Raw genomic sequence first — 16,975 nt, forward strand, 5'->3', positions numbered from 1 at the left:
TTTTTTAATCTCCTGAATCCTTGCAGAGTCCCAAACATGCCAGGTTTTGCCTTATGGTTTTGTGCAGCGTTGTGATTTAGCCCTTATAAAAGTGTTTGCGAATATCTTCGAAACCATTACTCCGATCAAGACGAACCCATCGTAGTAAATTTGTAAACATAAGTCGCTGTCTGATCACTAATGCTGAAATGTCAAAATTCTGATTGGAAGTGGCAAAAAAATCTAAACAAAGTTGTCCATGGGTAAATTTGTATGTAGTTATTGATATAAATGTCTAAAACTCTGAAAAAAAAATTATATTGTCACCAAACTCGACACACATATGTATGGGCTCACTCTGAGGATACAAAAAAAAAAGAATGAGATTGAGCCGCTATAAAAAAACGAACAACATTAAATTCCCATTGACTTCAATACAATATTATGAAAAAAAAATGGTAGGCCTTTGTTTCACTAATGCTTTGGCATATCATTACGAAATTTGGTATGTGTCTTCGACACCATGCCCTGATAGTACTCAAAAAGTTTTGGAATTTACTGTGGCGGAGGGGGCGTGGTTTTGCGAGGTCTGTAGCGGGAGAGAGAGAGCGGAGTGGAGCGGTGAGTAAGTAGGTCAAGTGCAGATGAGTAACACCTGTGTCTGATTGCAGTAATTGGCATGGAGAGACTGCATATAAGCTGCAGCGGGGAGAGAGTGGAGAGAGAGAGTTTGGACTGGGACTTTGCGTGCATCTGCCTACCTGAGAGACGCTGTGAAAACCGGGTGATTAACCTGAAGGTATTTTGAAGTCTGGGCCGGCTTGCTGGCGCTGTGGGGACCCGGGACACTTTATTGATCGTGTCCAGTGATGGAGGTGGGGACACTTATCTTGTTCCCGGACGCACTGCAAGCTGGCCCCGATCAAGCCGGATTGTACCAGATACCCGTGAGTATCAAGGGGGGTACTTATCAAGCTTTGGTGGATTCAGGTTGTAACCAGACCTCCATCCATCAAAGCCTGATTTAGCCTAAGGCGTTGGGTAATAGCCGCATGGTTAAGGTGAGGTGTGTGCACAGGGAAGTGGTGAACTATCCGTTGTTGCCCGTGGATATTCAATTTCAGGGACAAACGCATAGTGTTGAGGTTGCAGTTAACCCGCACCTCCGGCATCCGATAATTTTGGGAACCAATTGGCCAGCCTTTAATAAGTTATTGGGGCACTTGTGTGCGGATACCTCTTGGGGGAAAAGAGTAAAAAGGAAGGTGACGGTTGCTCAGTTGGGGAGGTGGTTTTGGGACCTCTGGGGTCGGTTCCGGGGGAACAGAGCGCTCTGGAGACTCCCATTCTCACAGACCGCGATGACTTTCCCCTGGAACAGTCCCAGGATGAGACGCTCAAACACACGTTTAGTCAGGTCCGTTCCATCGACGGCCACCTCCTCCACCCTGATCAGCCGCTCTCCTATCCCTATTTTTCAGTTATATGTAGAATGTACGCAAGTGGTGTGAGAGTGTACGCAAGTGGTGTGCGTCTTGTCATGAATGTCAATTTGTGAATCCACCGGCCACCCCAAAAGCACCATGGTGCCCCCTTCCGTTGATGCAGGTCGCCTTCGAAAGAATTGGTATGGACCTCATCGGGCCATTAGAACGGTCGGCACGAGGGCATCACTTTGCGTTAGTCCTCGTGGACTACGCAACGCGATATCCTGAGGCAGATCCGCTCCGCACTATTTCGGCGAAAAGTGTTGCGAGCGCGCTGTTCTCTTTAATCTCCCGGGTGGGAATCCCGAAAGAGATTCTCACTGATCAAGGCACAGCGTTTATGCCACGGGGTTTTCCCCCTTCTAGCTTCTCTATGGACACCAGCCTCGGGGGGTGCTGGATGTCCTTAGAGAGGTTTGGGAGGACGGGCCTTCCGCTAGTAAGAACGAAATTCAGTATGTCTTGGACCTGAGAACAAACCTCCACACTTTGGGGCGGCTGTCTATGGAGAATTTGTTACAGGCTCAAGACAAACAGAGACAGCTGTACAACAGAGGCGCTAGACTCTGTCAATTTTTACCGGGAGATAAAGTGCTTGTATTACTCCCTACGTTTAGCTCTAAACTACTCGCGAAGCGGGAAGGGCCCTTTGAGGTCACACGGCGAGTTGGAGATCTCAACTATGAGGTCATACGGTCAGATAGGGACGGGGCACGTCAAATTTACCACCTCAACCTCTTAAAGAGTCAGTGTTGCTAGCGACGGTAGTGAGTGGAGAGGAGGATCTCGGGCCAGAGGCGGTCCAAAAGCCTCAATCTCTCGCTCTGGCCTCTGGGGGAGACCACCTTTCACCCTCGCAGCTCACTGACGTAAAACAGTTACAAACAGAGTTTGAGGAAGAGAGGCAGTGGATCTACGTTACTTCGTCAAGTAGTTAAGTGTCATCTGGAATTCTTATTAGGAACCCTAATGCCTTTAGTACTGTACACAACAGTTTGGTGAAACTGTCCCGGAGTTTATTGAAATCTGGTTTGAAGCCTCTAATGCCAGTTGTGTGTTCATAGTACACTTCCCACACAGTTTTGGATGTACAGTTTCGTCAATTAGAGGAGGGAGTCCGCTGGGACCTCTAGTGGAGACCTTATTCACTGTGAGTTGTAGTGAGTTCCATTGCTTAATGTGAAGTGAACACGTGTGACCATTTGAAGTGATTGATGCATGCACAGTTGTGGACATTATAATTGTGTGTCTGCCCGTGTCCCCAGTTGGCATACTCATTGGTCTCGAGTGCCGAATTGAAACTAACTAACTGCTGTGTGTTGAGTGTATGCTGTACTGGAGTGCAGCTCCATCCTGTCTGATTTGAAGAGGATTTGTTGAATATTGGGAGCCTGCAGGCTGGGCGGTGGGGGTATGTGGTGGAGGGGGCGTGGTTTTGCGAGGTCTGTAGCGGGAGAGAGAGAGCGGAGCCGAGTGGTGAGTAAGTAGGTCAAGTGCAGATGAGTAACACCTGTGTCTGATGCATGGAGAGACTTCATATAAGCCACAGCGGAGACTAGGCATGTGCCGGTATCAAATTTTCATGTTGCGATTAATTGCTGAAGCTTTTATCACGGTATACGGTATTATCAAGATATTGAAATAAAGTGCAAAAAAAGTGTTGTCATACTATAAACAGGTTTAATAACTTTCTTGTAACAAAAGAACCAAACATTTAAATACAATAAAGCAATACACAAAAATGTATAAAGTAAACAAATATTTAAAAAAGATTAAAGTTGATAGACAAAACCGTTTTTGTATACTGCAGCCACGAATTTGAGGCATTATGCCAAAATGACTCTTGAGGCTGTATCTCTACAATGCTTTGACATATTGACACCAAACTTTGCATGTTTCATTGTCACATCACTCTGACCACACCACATCAATTTCAATTTTGTAACTGTGCCACCTATTGGTCAAAAGTGATAAACCATTAAATCATTATTATTGACTGTATTTATAATGTTACCTATTGAAATTGTTAGCTTTCTTATTATTAGGGGCCAAGTACCAATTCTTATTCTTATCATTATTCCGCCATGGGTGTCTATGGCAGCCCATAGAACCACATGCGAGAAAGTGATGAAATTTGGCACACAGATAGAGGACAGTCTAAATTGTCACTATAGCAAATTTAGAGTCTCTAAATCAGTCCCTCTAGCGCCACCAACTGTCCAAAATTGCACTCACGTTTATGCTAATAACTTTTGAACCATAAGGGTTAGAAACAAAATGCTTCTGTCCTCTGATTCTGAATGAAGCTCAAACGTGCTGCATAACACAATAATGAACCTAATTGGTTCTTGCTGAAGTTCAAACATGTTGCGTAACATGAGAATGAACCTCATTGGTTCTTACAGAAGATCGAACGTGCTGTGTAACACGAAAATGACCCTCATTGGTTCTTGCTGAAGCTCAAACATGCTGCGTAACATGAGAATGAACATCATTGGTTCTTACAGAAGATCGAACGTGCTGTGTAACACGAGAATGAACCTAATTGGTTCTTGCTGAAGCTCAAACGTGCTCCGCAACACAAGAATGAACCTCAGTGGTTCTTGTGGAAGCTTTGTAAAACAGTACAGTGCTGATTTTACTAAGTGATTCATACCTGGGTCTCTAGCGTTGGAGGCGGACGCACTAACAAGGACGCTAAAGACCACAGCCACTAGTGTCAGTCACTAGTGCTCCTCTTGAGGCTAGGGGAGTGAGCTCTTACTGGCGTGTGTCCGTTACACTAGGTCTATGTAGATTTTGGGCCATGATACTATCTTCACGAGTCTCCGTTTCCTGATATTGCTGCAGGTTTATGTATTAAGGTATTATAGAGTTTAAGTTTGATTAGTGTTAATGCGGCCATGCCCATGGAACGCGCATTCTTTTGCAATTCAAATACTGACGCGATCCATGCTCAACTCAAATAAACACATCAAGATTCATGCATGTACTTTACATAATTTTGAGATAATGTAGCGAATTTGCTCAGAGGGAAAATATTAATAATTCAATATTAATAAATCAGAAACTTGACTATTCATTATGATTAATTATGAATATTTCAAATCAGTTGAATAGATTAACTTGATGTAGCTACATTGACATTACAATCAATCAAACAGTTCATCCTATTGTTGTGAACTTCAGTTGTTTGTTGAAGAATAGACCAGGAGACGTCGGATCAAGACAGAATTATTCTTTTAATGAGAACCTTCTGTGCTGCAGGTCGTCCGAAAACAGTCTGATTTTAACAGTACAAAATAAGGCAATTTATCTAGATGTTAGGGGGAGTGGTTATACAGCATAGGAGACATTCAAACAAAAGGAATGCATATGTTGTGTAGGTAAAGGACACACCCTACATAACTGTGTCCCTCGTCCAGATTCAATCAGCATAACAGTGCCATTCAACTGCATAGATGCTAATCCAATCACTCAGGCAGTTTTGCTCTAAACTTGTCATGCTAAATAGTCAGGAAATTGCATAGAGACAAAAGACTTAATGTCTCAACCACTTACACAGCCTGAAATAATCTCCTTAGAATTTCCTCAAGTTTACTTCAAAATGTAAAACACATATAGATAATGTTTTCAGTTATATTCTATTACATTTGAACCTAGATATAACAATGTATAAATTTGTAATCTTACACTATCTTATCAGTTAGTATCCAGGGTAACTGAGGACCTTTCTCTGTTGTGTTGGGAAAAGGTCTGTTACAAAGCACAAAACCTTTCAAATATATTTGTTAAAAGTAATTAGGCTATTATGTGTCTGATTAGCCTCAGTGAGGAAAACGCGGTGAGGAATAATCCTGGAATAATTTACCTCAGAAGAAAAGCTGATAATAAAACAGGACTGCTTTAAATGGTCAAATAAAGTTTAAGTTTAATAATAGCACTTTATGCAATACAAATTTCTTTAAAGCAACTTCAGAGTTTAATCATTTTCTGGAATCCATAGTCTCAAGTTTCAACATTGGAGAACAGAGAATATAATGTAACTGAAGAACTGACCCTAAAGTTTTCCCGTCATCACTTCCTTCTTTGAGCACATTGAGCTGTAAATGAAAAGTTCATTACATCATAAAGACGTTGTTTTATTTGTAGTATACACATTTGTTTTCATTAATCAGCATTCTTGTTCAGTTTTCCAGTGTTTCTTGTATGAACACACTCACCTGGCCCAGCTTCCTTCCGCATCACTTCCTGTTCGGGCAATTGAGACCAGCGCAGTGTCACATTCGAAATCCCTCTTCCCGCCAGAACAGATTCCAGCTGAAACAAGAACATCTCTTAAAACCTCTATGAATGCGCTCAGATTTCTGTAAGTTTCTCTCTATCTCTCTCTCTCTCACCTGTGTCAGGAGCCGGGCTCTCACAGCGGCATCAGACAGACTCGAGCTGGACTTCAGTTTGAGCTTCACAAACGTTTGCTTTAAACAAGGACCTGAAACACACACACACACACACACACACACACACACACACACACACATACACAGACATGATGACACTCTCTATTGTTCAGATCAGTGGTTCTGATGGGTCACATACAGCTGAGGAAAACAAAGATAAATGCATATAATCATAATTACATCATTGCATCTTTTGCTTTTGGCAACAAAGGCTGTGTGTCTATAATATCTACAGTATTCTGGTGAAAATGCATCTGTCACTTCAGATTAAACATATTCAACTTGGACAAATCCTAAAAAAAATCATCACCAAAACTACAAAAACTAAAACAAATATGACCCAGACAAATATTAAATACAGGTTCACTTGCAGTGAGGACGAACATAGTTTAGTGTCGACCACATGTGTGTTTTATTGACTGCTGAGAGCATGTATAATCAATAATAAATGGACATATTTCAACATAGTGTGTTTGTTCAGACCTTCTCCATAGACCTCCACCTCACACAGAGTGAGAACCCTTGAATTTCCAGGAATGATCAGATTCACATATCGACCGTCCATATTGTTACAAGCGTAGGTGTATGAAACACCAGCTGGAATACTAGAAATCACAGCACATCTACAGAGAGACAGAGAAAACTTAATTTAGACTTCATTCTTTCTGCACTTGTGGAATCAGGGATTTCTATGGATATTAAGCCACTGAAAGAGGGTCTCACACAGGATTGTTGTTGCAATTGTTATCCAAAGAGTTTCCGATGCGAATCTCTGCTCCGTTTATTCGTTCCGGACAGCAGTCTAGTCTGTTAGTGACGACCACTTTACTAACTCTGTAAACCTGACCCAGATCCAGCCTCCACCATGGGTTAGTCTGATTAGAAGTTGATGAGCACGCCAACCACGGTTGTGTAAAAACACCTAGATTGAAATCAATGGCCTGTTCAGCGATCCAGCTGTCAATGGTTGATGACTGTGTGACGCTTCTTCCTGTTGCCAAATTACCTGTAAAATGACAGTGTCAAGATAATAAGAGTTTACTTCATTTTAGGAATGCACTTCTACCAGACTGTCTGGTTCTAGACTAGAACAACACTCTATAACTAAATTAAAACCACTTGAATGCGATAAGAATGGTTTCAAAAAGTCAAAATTGAAAGGGGTTTAGACCAGGTTGAGGACTTGAAACACACATAATGTTACTCTTTATGGTTCAGATCAGTGGTTCTGATGGGTCACAGACAGCAGGGGAAAACAAAGATAAGTGCATATAATCATGCATTTTTAGGATCCCAAAATACATCATTGCATCTTTTGCTTTTAGCATCAAAGGCATGTGTCTATAATATTTACAGTATTCTGGTGCCAATTCATCTGTCACTTAAGCAACTTAGACAGATCCTCAACATGGTTTAGTGTTGACCACACGTGTTATTGACTGCTGAAAGCATGTATAATCAATAAAGAAATCAATAATAAATGGACATATTTCAACATAGTTTCTTTGATCAGACCTCCATAGACCTCCACCTCACACAGAGTGAGAATCCTTGAATCTCCAGGAAGGATCAGATTCACATATCGACCCTCCATATCATTACAAGGGTAGGTGGACGAACCACCAGCTGGAATGCTAGAAATCACAGCACATCTACAGAGAGACAGAGAAAACTTCATTTAGACTTTATTCTTTCTGCACTTGTGTTTTCAGCCTTGAGGAATCAGGGATTTCTATGGATATTAAGCCACTGAAAGAGGGTCTCACACAGGATTGTTGTTGCCATTGTTATCCAAAGAGTTTCCGATGTGAATCTCTGCTCCATTTATTTGTTCCGGACAGCAGTCTCGTCTGTTAGTGACAACCACTTTACTAACTCTGTAAGTATTACCCAGATCCAGCCTCCACCATGGGTTAGTCTGAGTATTGGTTGACGAGCACGCTAAGGATGGTTGTGAGAAAAAACCTGGATTGAAATCAATGGCATGTTCAGCGATCCAGCTGGGATAGGTTGATGACTGTGTGGGGCTTCTTCCTATTGCCAAATTAGCTGTAAAATAATAGGATCAAGATATATTTTATTTCACAAATGTTTATTTCATTTTAGGAAATTAATTTCTACCTGATCTGTCTGGTTCTAGACTAGAACTACACTCTATAACTATACTAAAACCACTTGAATGCAATGAGAATGGCTTCAAAAAGTCAAATTCCCCTAGAAAAGGGTTTAGAGCAGGTTGTTATGAATTACCTGGATAAACCACATAGACTTTCACCTCACAGAGAGTAAGAACCTTATAAGATCCAGGAATAACCACAAATACATATCGTCCCTCCATCATATTACACGAGTAGCTGTAGGAAGCTCCTGCTGGGATACTAGAAATTACAGCACATCTGGAGAGAGAGAATAGAGTGAGATGCTTTTGTTCATTATTAGTATGACTATTTGTTCTTTGTTTGCAGCTAATCTGCAAATGCAATTGAAATGTGCAATTATTTGCCATGCTAAGCAAGCTTGTTACACATAGAAAATGATGTTGTTCTGTTTTTATCCCTCTTGCATGCGTGACAATTCAGAGCAAAACAGCGTTGTCGAATTTTGTAATGTTATGAACGTTCCCATAACCAGGACAACCGACAATACGGTCACCATTATTCATGTTAGCAGTTGATCAGTATGGTCTCATCAGTGTTTAATCTTTTGATAATTATATTATAATGTAATACAATGCAGGGTATGTAGAGTATTTCTTTATTCTGAAACAATGTTAGTGTTGTATTTTATTGTAGGTGGCCCAGTTGAGGGAGTTTTCTGTGGGACTCTCGTGCTGCCGCCTCAGAAAACCAATACCATCAACAGTCTGATCTTTACTACATTTTATCAGGTATGTAAACTAGGGATGCACCGAATGCAGATTTTTGGGGATTGGCAGAATACCAAATCCACTGGTTAAGATTCTACCGAATCCGAAACCAAATACCGAATCCTACTCCCATCCTCAGTTTAATATCACAGTTAACACATAAATGAAGTTACTTTATATTCGTTTATATTCCACCACAGGCAGACACGGGGCTGGCTTTATCTGCCCTCCATGATGTGACCAGCGGCTTCATAAACAAACACCCCGACGCTGCTTTCATCGTCGCGGGTGATTTTAACAAAGCAAACCTAAAGAAAGTATTGCCAAACTTTCACCAGCATGTCTCCTGTCCCACACGAGGAGCAAACACACTGGATCATTGCTACTCTCCGTTTAAGAACGCCTACAAAGCTCGTTCACAGCCAGCTTTTGGCAAATCGGACCATGCCGCCATTTTCCTCACACCGGAATATAAACAAAGGCTCGTTCAAGAGCCCCCGGTGAGGAGGGAAGTCAAACGCTGGTCATCCCATTCAGAGATCACGCTACAGGCAGCTCTTGATGACGTCGACTGGGACATGTTCCGCGCGAGTTCTGAAGACGTCAGCGAGTTCACAGAAGTGGCGCTCTGCTTTATCAACACACTGACAGAGCAAGCCACACAAACAATAACTATAACGTCCTTCCCTAATCAGAAACCGTGGGTGGACAGTTCAATCCGCACTGCAGTTAACACGCGCACTATCGCGTACAATGCCGGTCTCCAAACGGGGGATATGAGGGAGTACAAAGCTTCATGTTACGCCCTCCGGCGCGCCGTTAAAGCCGCAAAACTCCGCTATAAAGACCGAGTGGAATCTCATTTCCAACTCAACGACTCCCGGCGGATGTGGCAGGGACTGAGGACCATCTGTGCTTTTGGAACTAAATCCTCTGCAGAGGTGAGAGCTGATCCGTTGCTGGTGAACGAGTTAAACTCTTTCTACGCTCGCTTTGATGGTAATCGCGGCAGCGCGACTCCGGCGAGTGACGCGTCAGAGAGAGTCCCTCAGAGCAGCAACGGTCACGTGATCTCTGTCTCGGAGGACGAGGTTCGGAGGGCACTCAAACGTGTGGATGTCAGGAAAGCTGCTGGGCCGGATGGTATTTCAGGTCGTGTTCTGCGGTCCTGTGCTGATCAGCTCGCAGGGCTCTTTACATCCATATTTAACGAGTCCCTTGCTTCATCTGTTGTCCCCACCTCCTTCAAACGATCCTCTATCATCCCTGTACCTAAGATCAGTAAACCCTCTTGCCTAAATGACTATCGTCCAGTGGCTCTCACATCTTTAGTCATGAAGGTCTTTGAGAGACTCATTAAAAACAACATTTGCTCCTCCATTCCTGACACTTTGGACCCTCTTCAGTTTGCCTATCGTCCCAATAGATCGACTGAAGATGCCATCTCTCACGTCCTTCACTCCTGCCTCACTCACATCGACAGCAAAAGTGGGAACTATGTCAGGCTGCTATTTATTGACTATAGCTCAGCCTTTAACACCATAGTTCCCATTAAGCTAACACACAAACTCCTGGATCTAGGCCTGAATTCTTCTCTCTGCCTCTGGATAGAAGATTTCCTCACTGGCAGACCCCAGGCGGTGAGAGTAGGCCAGTTCACCTCCACCTCCATCACCCTGAGTGTTGGAGCTCCACAGGGCTGTGTGCTGAGTCCCCTGCTCTACTCTCTCTACACCCATGACTGTTTGTCCACACACAGCTCCACCTCGATCATCAAGTTTGCTGATGATACTGTTGTCCTGGGTCTCATCTCCAACAACAATGAGACGGCATACTTGGACGAAGTGGAGCAACTGACATCATGGTGCCAGGACAACTGTCTCTCTCTGAATGTTAACAAGACCAAAGAACTGATTGTGGACTTCAGGAAGAGACAGCATCGGTCATACTCCCCTCTCATGATCAGCGGGACACCGGTAGAGAGAGTGAGCAGCTTCAAATACCTGGGTGTGAACATCTCCGAGGATCTGACCTGGACTACACACATCCAGACACAGGTGAAAAAAGCCTGGCAAAGACTGTACCACCTGCGCCAGCTGAGGAAATTCAGGGTTTCACCAGCCATCCTGAAAACTTTCTATCGAGGGGCGATAGAAAGTGTCCTGACTCAGTGCATCACAGCGTGGTACGGGAACAGCACCAGTCACGATTCCAAAGCCCTGCAAAGAGTGGTGCGCTTATCCGAGCGCATCTCAGGCTCAGCTCTCCCGTCTCTGCAGGACATCTACACCAAACGCTGCAGAGGTAGAGCTACTAAAATCATCAGAGACATTAATCACCCTGCAAACTCTCACTTCACCCTGCTGCCATCTGGTAAGCGCTTCCGTAGCCTGATGGCAAAGACTGAAAGACTCAGGAGGAGTTTCTTCCCCCAGGCCATCAGACTCCTGAACTCAGTCACGTGACTTCACTTCACCCCCGCACACACGTAAACATCCAGTTTAAACATTAACATCCACATACTGCCATTGCACTGCACTTTACTTTCCTATTGTTACTGCGTAACAACCTGTAATAAACCTTGCACATTATACTTCTTTATATATACATATATATATATTTATGTTAACCACTTATTTCTAAGTCTACAGTTTATCTCACTTATCATATCCACTTATTTTTTTTTAATATTTTTATATTTTAATTTTTATATTTTTATTTTTATCTTATTTCCTATTTTTATCTTTTACTTGATTTATTTATAATTCTACTTATGTTAATACTTTTTATTCTAATTTTATTCTATTTCTATTTTAATTTCTTGTAACTGTTATTTGCACTGTCCATGGAGCGGACCTGTTTACATTTCACTGCCAGTTGTATATTGTGTATATAACTGTGTATGTGACAAATAAAACTCTTGAATCTTGAAGCTTTACAGTACTTTCTGTAAAAAAAGAAAGAATAGGCAACTTTTATAATAGAATAGGCAAAAAATTATGCCCTTCCTTTGCCGTACCTGAAGTTGCTGCATTTTGGCTGCTGTCTGTAGATTCCTTCATGCACAACTCGTATTCTTTTGGATGTTTCAGACACAAATGTTTTAACAGCGGCGATGTTGTGTATTGTTTAGGGTCCTTGCTACCACGAGACAAATTGGCATTGCAAATTGAACATATAACTGGACTTGAATCGCCTTCTGTAGTGACTGAGCAAAATCAGACACTTAATTGCCTGTTACATTCAACAAATATGTTTTAAATACTTTGTGCTTAGTAACAGACCTTCCCCCAACACCACAGAGAAGGATCCTCGGTTACCCTGGAAACAAAACTGATAAGATGTTTTATGACACCAAAGGAATGTGGCCACATGGAAAGTCTGTAAGCATGTAAAACACACGCTTTTGCCTCAAGTTATAGACAAACCGTCTATAAATGAACAAGCACCCTAGGACATTGTATGCACACACATAACTGTCTTGTAAAGGGTACGTTGCCTTGTATGTCACTTATGAATGTCTTATGAACAACAAACTATTTTCAGGTAACCTTATACATGTCGTGTCTCCTATCAAATTAATGCTCGCTTCACAACTTACACTTACACAATCTCATTGGTCAAGTCTACTTCAGGAGGTGGTGACCTCCTGCAGACTTCTCAAGGAGCAATGCACTCGGTCCCTCCCTCTCTCTTCTCCTGCTAACACAGACACGACACGCTGTGTCTGTGGGCTCCCACCAGCAGGGGCCCACATGGCAGGCCTCAACACATACCGAGCCAAAGGCCTCACAAGGCCATGGACCAGAAGGCCCAAACTCTGCATGCCATGTCGAAGCAACCACGCAAGCTCATAATTTCTTCTTCAATTGATGCAGAAGAACTTGACTGCCACTTCAATGCCATCGGACGGAACCCACAAACTTTCTCCTGTGATTTCACCTCGGACGGTCTTCTACAGCTCAGGCTAAATGCAAGTAAAGTACGAAACAGAAATCGCTGTGTAGTTAGTAAAACTGTAAACTCTTTGTTCAGACAAAAAAGTTTATTAATGGTGGTTCTTCACAAAGGTTCTAGACTTTCTGCATAACTTAATCAATCTGTTCTGACCCTTTTCCCTCCATCCACTTTAACCTTACCTCTTGTTATGTATACATTGTGTATGTCTCAACAACTGAGAATTGTTTTCTTATCATAAACAACGCCGGCGTGATTGGCTTGCTTATTTTCTTATCAGTGCCAAAGAGACTCAAATAACTCTGTCGTTTTTTATCATTCAGGCAAGTGTTATACATCATTATAATCTGTTAAGTTTCTATTTTTTTTAGTACACTCACAATAAAAAAAAATTGTTGTGCTTTTTGCAAAATAAAGAAATCAAACATGATGCGCGATCTGCAGCCTCTCTGTCAAAGACATTCATTCAGATAGTCTTCAGAAAATGACCTCTAGCTTATTGAATACTTGTCTGACAAACATGAGCCATAAGTCTAAAGAAACGCTGAAATGTAGGTTTTAAACACTGTAAACTAAATCAAAAACAAATATTTTGTGTTTATGTAATCCGTTTGAAAGCAGAGCGTTGTTAGTCGTTCCTGAGCGGCTCATTATAGACAAATGCGACCACGCCCACTAAGCACGCGCTCTATTGAGATTCAAATACTGAGTCGACGCCCACACACACATCAGCTCATCGTGCAACGAGGCGCACTGAAGCTTTCTTTGTTAAAATTAGCTCAAAATTACTGTCAGATGTAAGTTCAACCTTGACAATCTATACATCATTTAAAAGATCTAAGACTCAAGCTTCCATTTTTGACCTCTTTTTTATTCTCAATGTCATATAGTGACCGTAATTTGTTAATATGTGTCAGGAGTTATGAATATGAAAACCGTCGGTACCTTCTAAAGATTGTAATACGAGCATCAGCTGCTCTCATTCATAAATAGATATCTTCTTCATGCGTGCTATATATGGACTACATGTGCACGGAGCACCCTCCGGCTGCCAGTATGAAGAGTTTTTTATGAATGAGAGCAGCTGACGCTCGTATTACAATCTTTAGAAGGTACCGACGGTTTTCATATTCATTGATCGATTTCTGGAAGCTGTTTATGTCAATGTCACATGGTATCACCATGTGACATTGACATAAACAGCTTCCAGAAATCGCTCTAACAATGTTAGACTAACATGCAGACAGACAAGTTTGAAGATAATAAACACACAATCGCGACAATATATGGCTTATCTGTGTTATTTATACCATGTTGGGTGTTTTCATAATAGATTATATTTATAATGCAATGCTACTCAAGCTTTTATAATTATGCAGAATATTGTAAAATATATTTTCTGTCTGATTTTTTGATCCAAAGCCAAATGAGATCACATAAGGTTATTTAAAACAATTAGTGTAATAAATCATAAATTATAGTTTAATAAATCATAAATTGTTGTGGCAGAGAATATAGATCCTTTGCTCTGTTGCTCTCTGTCACATAGGCCTACCTGAAGCTCATTCATTATGCAGCTCATTAATGCGAGTCCTTTGTTATCTCAGGTGCTATCTTATCATTTTTCATTAGATACCATACCTCCTCGCATATTGGCTTTGTGAAGAGAAACTGTCTTACAAATTTTAAATCAGTGTATTGTTTTTAGGGATGCACCGAATCCAGATTTTTGGGGTTCGGCCGAATACCGAATCCACTGGTTAAGATTCGGCCGAATCCGAAACCGAATACCGAATCCTACTCCCATCCGCAGTCCATTATCACAGTAAACACATTAATGAAGTTAACAACGTCCACAGCAGTGTAGGGATGCCATTAACTGTTTTGGTCAAGTTTACTAAAGTAAACATTGTCGTGTATGTTCTTCTCGACGCTATTTCATGATGGTTTATAGAAAAATTACCCCGAGTCGTCCTCTGTCGTTTCAAAGAACAACCCAACGGAGAGCGCAGGAGGCGCGCACTAGGGTTGTGCCAACATCAAGATGGAGCGCCACCATGCCACCATCGTGATGCCACGCCCTCGTTGCGAGTCTGTTGTGTGCGACACACACTAATCCTCTTCTATAGTATTAGTTAAACTAAAAACTCAGCAGGGATTGCTCTGTAAATTAAATTGAGAATGTAACTAATGCATATATGCTATTGTAAATACTGTAGTCTATTCCAGATATATAGCCTATATTTTGAAATCATTTGAGGCTGAAACATCCATAGCGTGTTTATTTTAGCACTTCCGTCAGTGAAACAACACACTACAGCCTATAAAACAAAAACGATTTTCAGTAAATAATGGTAACCTCAAGAATATATGAAAATTAAATATTAGTTAGAAAAATATTTGATTCATACTATTTCCCCGCAAAGATGCGTCATATAGGCCTACCGCTCTGCGCTTTGAGAGGAATGGGACACTGAATAGACACCTTCTTGAATATCTTCGTCTTCATATGTTCTACTGATGTTGCAAAGCAACACTTGTTGTTAAAGGTCTGAAGAGTGGATTTTATTTTCCACAGGGTCAAGACATTTAGGCAATGTTTGATTATTCACTGCCAGAGAAAACGAAACTAAAATCACCGGCGTGTGTGAAATTGACTATTCAAATAAACCAAACTTGACGCGCCTTACCAAGTTTAATAACAAGAACAAACTGTGTTAAATAAAATTTGAAGTAAAAAGGTATTCGTCTTACAGTGTTTTTTATACTTTCCCACAGTAAAGGATGTGAATAGTTATAATAGACTTAATTATGAGCAAACGAAAGGAAGAAACGTTTATAATCCCCTGCGAACATGGGTGCGACGTGAGTGAAGATTTGGGAAAAGAAACGAGATGTCCATGTCCATTGGGATAAAATGGACTAGGCCTATTGTTCAAATTCACGGAAAATCGAGTGACCATATCCAGACCACAAAGCAGAATGAAAAAGAGCTCTCTGACCATTATTTCCTTTCTAGGCTAAACAAAGCTTTGTGCTTCACTCCTGTGGTAATATTCACGTGAAACAGCATTCACATACTGGGTTAGTAAAATAACGAAATAATTTTTTTTTAAAGTAGAAAATAGTATTTATGTAAAGAGATATATTAAAATAAAAAGAGCTCAACTCTTAAGTGGAAGGAACCTATTTTTCCCCCTCATGTGCAACCTAGCGGATGAATCATTATTTGGGTTAGTAAAAATAACGAAATGATGGTTTTAAGAGAATAGTATATGTAAAGATATATAGTATATTATCTACCTACCTAATTCCAGTTCTTCAAAGCTTACGGATTCAGTGTATTTTCGTTTTGTCATCTTAATTTGGTAATTATTTAAGTGAAAAATATTTAGTGTAGGCCTAGCCTATATATTTTATTAATTTTATTTATATTTTATCTGATCTATAGATCTATAGGCTGTTTGCAAGGTAAAATAAAATACATTTTGGCTGCTGTCTGTAGATTCCTTCATGCACAACTCGTATTCTCTCGGATGTTTCATATGCAAATGTTATAACAGCGGCTGTTGTTAAGGGTCCTTGTCATCACGAGACAAATCGGCATTGCAAATTGAACGCGTAGCTCAACTTGAATCGCCTTCTTTTGACTTAAAGTAGCTACTGCCACGTTTTCTGTTCATGAGTTCCATTTTCACTTTCAACAGCGGCGTCATTATGTTCGACCAGCGGGGCGTGCATAGTGCAAGCCTAGGGTTCGGGTTCGGTGGAAAAAAATTCTGAGGTTCGGCAGAAACCGAACCCAGTCAAAAAGCCCAATATTCGGCCGAATCCGAACCCGAACCCTGGATTCGGTGCATCCCTAATTGTTTTATGTGAATGAATAGGCTCAATGATTCTCACATAAGTATAAAGAAAAAACTCTATGCAAATACAGACAGGAGTCAAAAGTCTTGGGAACAGATATCTATTGTGTGTTTTGAGGCCTTAATTTTGAAACAAATTTTCTTGTTTTTTCAAAATCTGTGCATAAACATTTTTCTCTCAAAAATACAAGCATGTACATACATGTTGCTTATATATTATGGTAGCCCAGTTTGTGCTGAATACAGTGTAATTACACTTTTGCCATTAATGTGTTTATAAGCAACTGAAAAAAATGTCAGAGCATGTCAAAACTTCTAAAGGGCCCCAAAACAGCTCAGACTCCTAGTGGTAAAAAGAAA

At 41.1% G+C, this 16,975-nt stretch overlaps 1 protein-coding gene across 1 annotated transcript in view; it reads right to left on the reverse strand.

The window, feature by feature from the left end:
- Positions 1 to 5,543: 5,543 nt before the first annotated feature.
- LOC307118786 (uncharacterized protein) overlaps positions 5,544 to 16,975 on the reverse strand; it is a gene marked incomplete at both ends in the record, with an annotated part of 32,424 nt that continues 20,992 nt past the window's right edge. The window contains 6 exons of the mRNA XM_079804574.1: positions 5,544 to 5,569; positions 5,690 to 5,786; positions 5,867 to 5,958; positions 6,410 to 6,549; positions 7,693 to 7,975; positions 8,177 to 8,322. Coding sequence (XP_079660700.1) covers positions 5,544 to 5,569; positions 5,690 to 5,786; positions 5,867 to 5,958; positions 6,410 to 6,549; positions 7,693 to 7,975; positions 8,177 to 8,322 — 784 coding nt within the window. The remainder of the gene's footprint in view (positions 5,570 to 5,689; positions 5,787 to 5,866; positions 5,959 to 6,409; positions 6,550 to 7,692; positions 7,976 to 8,176; positions 8,323 to 16,975) is intronic.

The sequence above is a fragment of the Gobio gobio genome (genome assembly GCF_949357685.1).
Source record: "Gobio gobio genome assembly, chromosome: 2".
NCBI classification, from domain to species: domain Eukaryota; kingdom Metazoa; phylum Chordata; class Actinopteri; order Cypriniformes; family Gobionidae; genus Gobio; species Gobio gobio.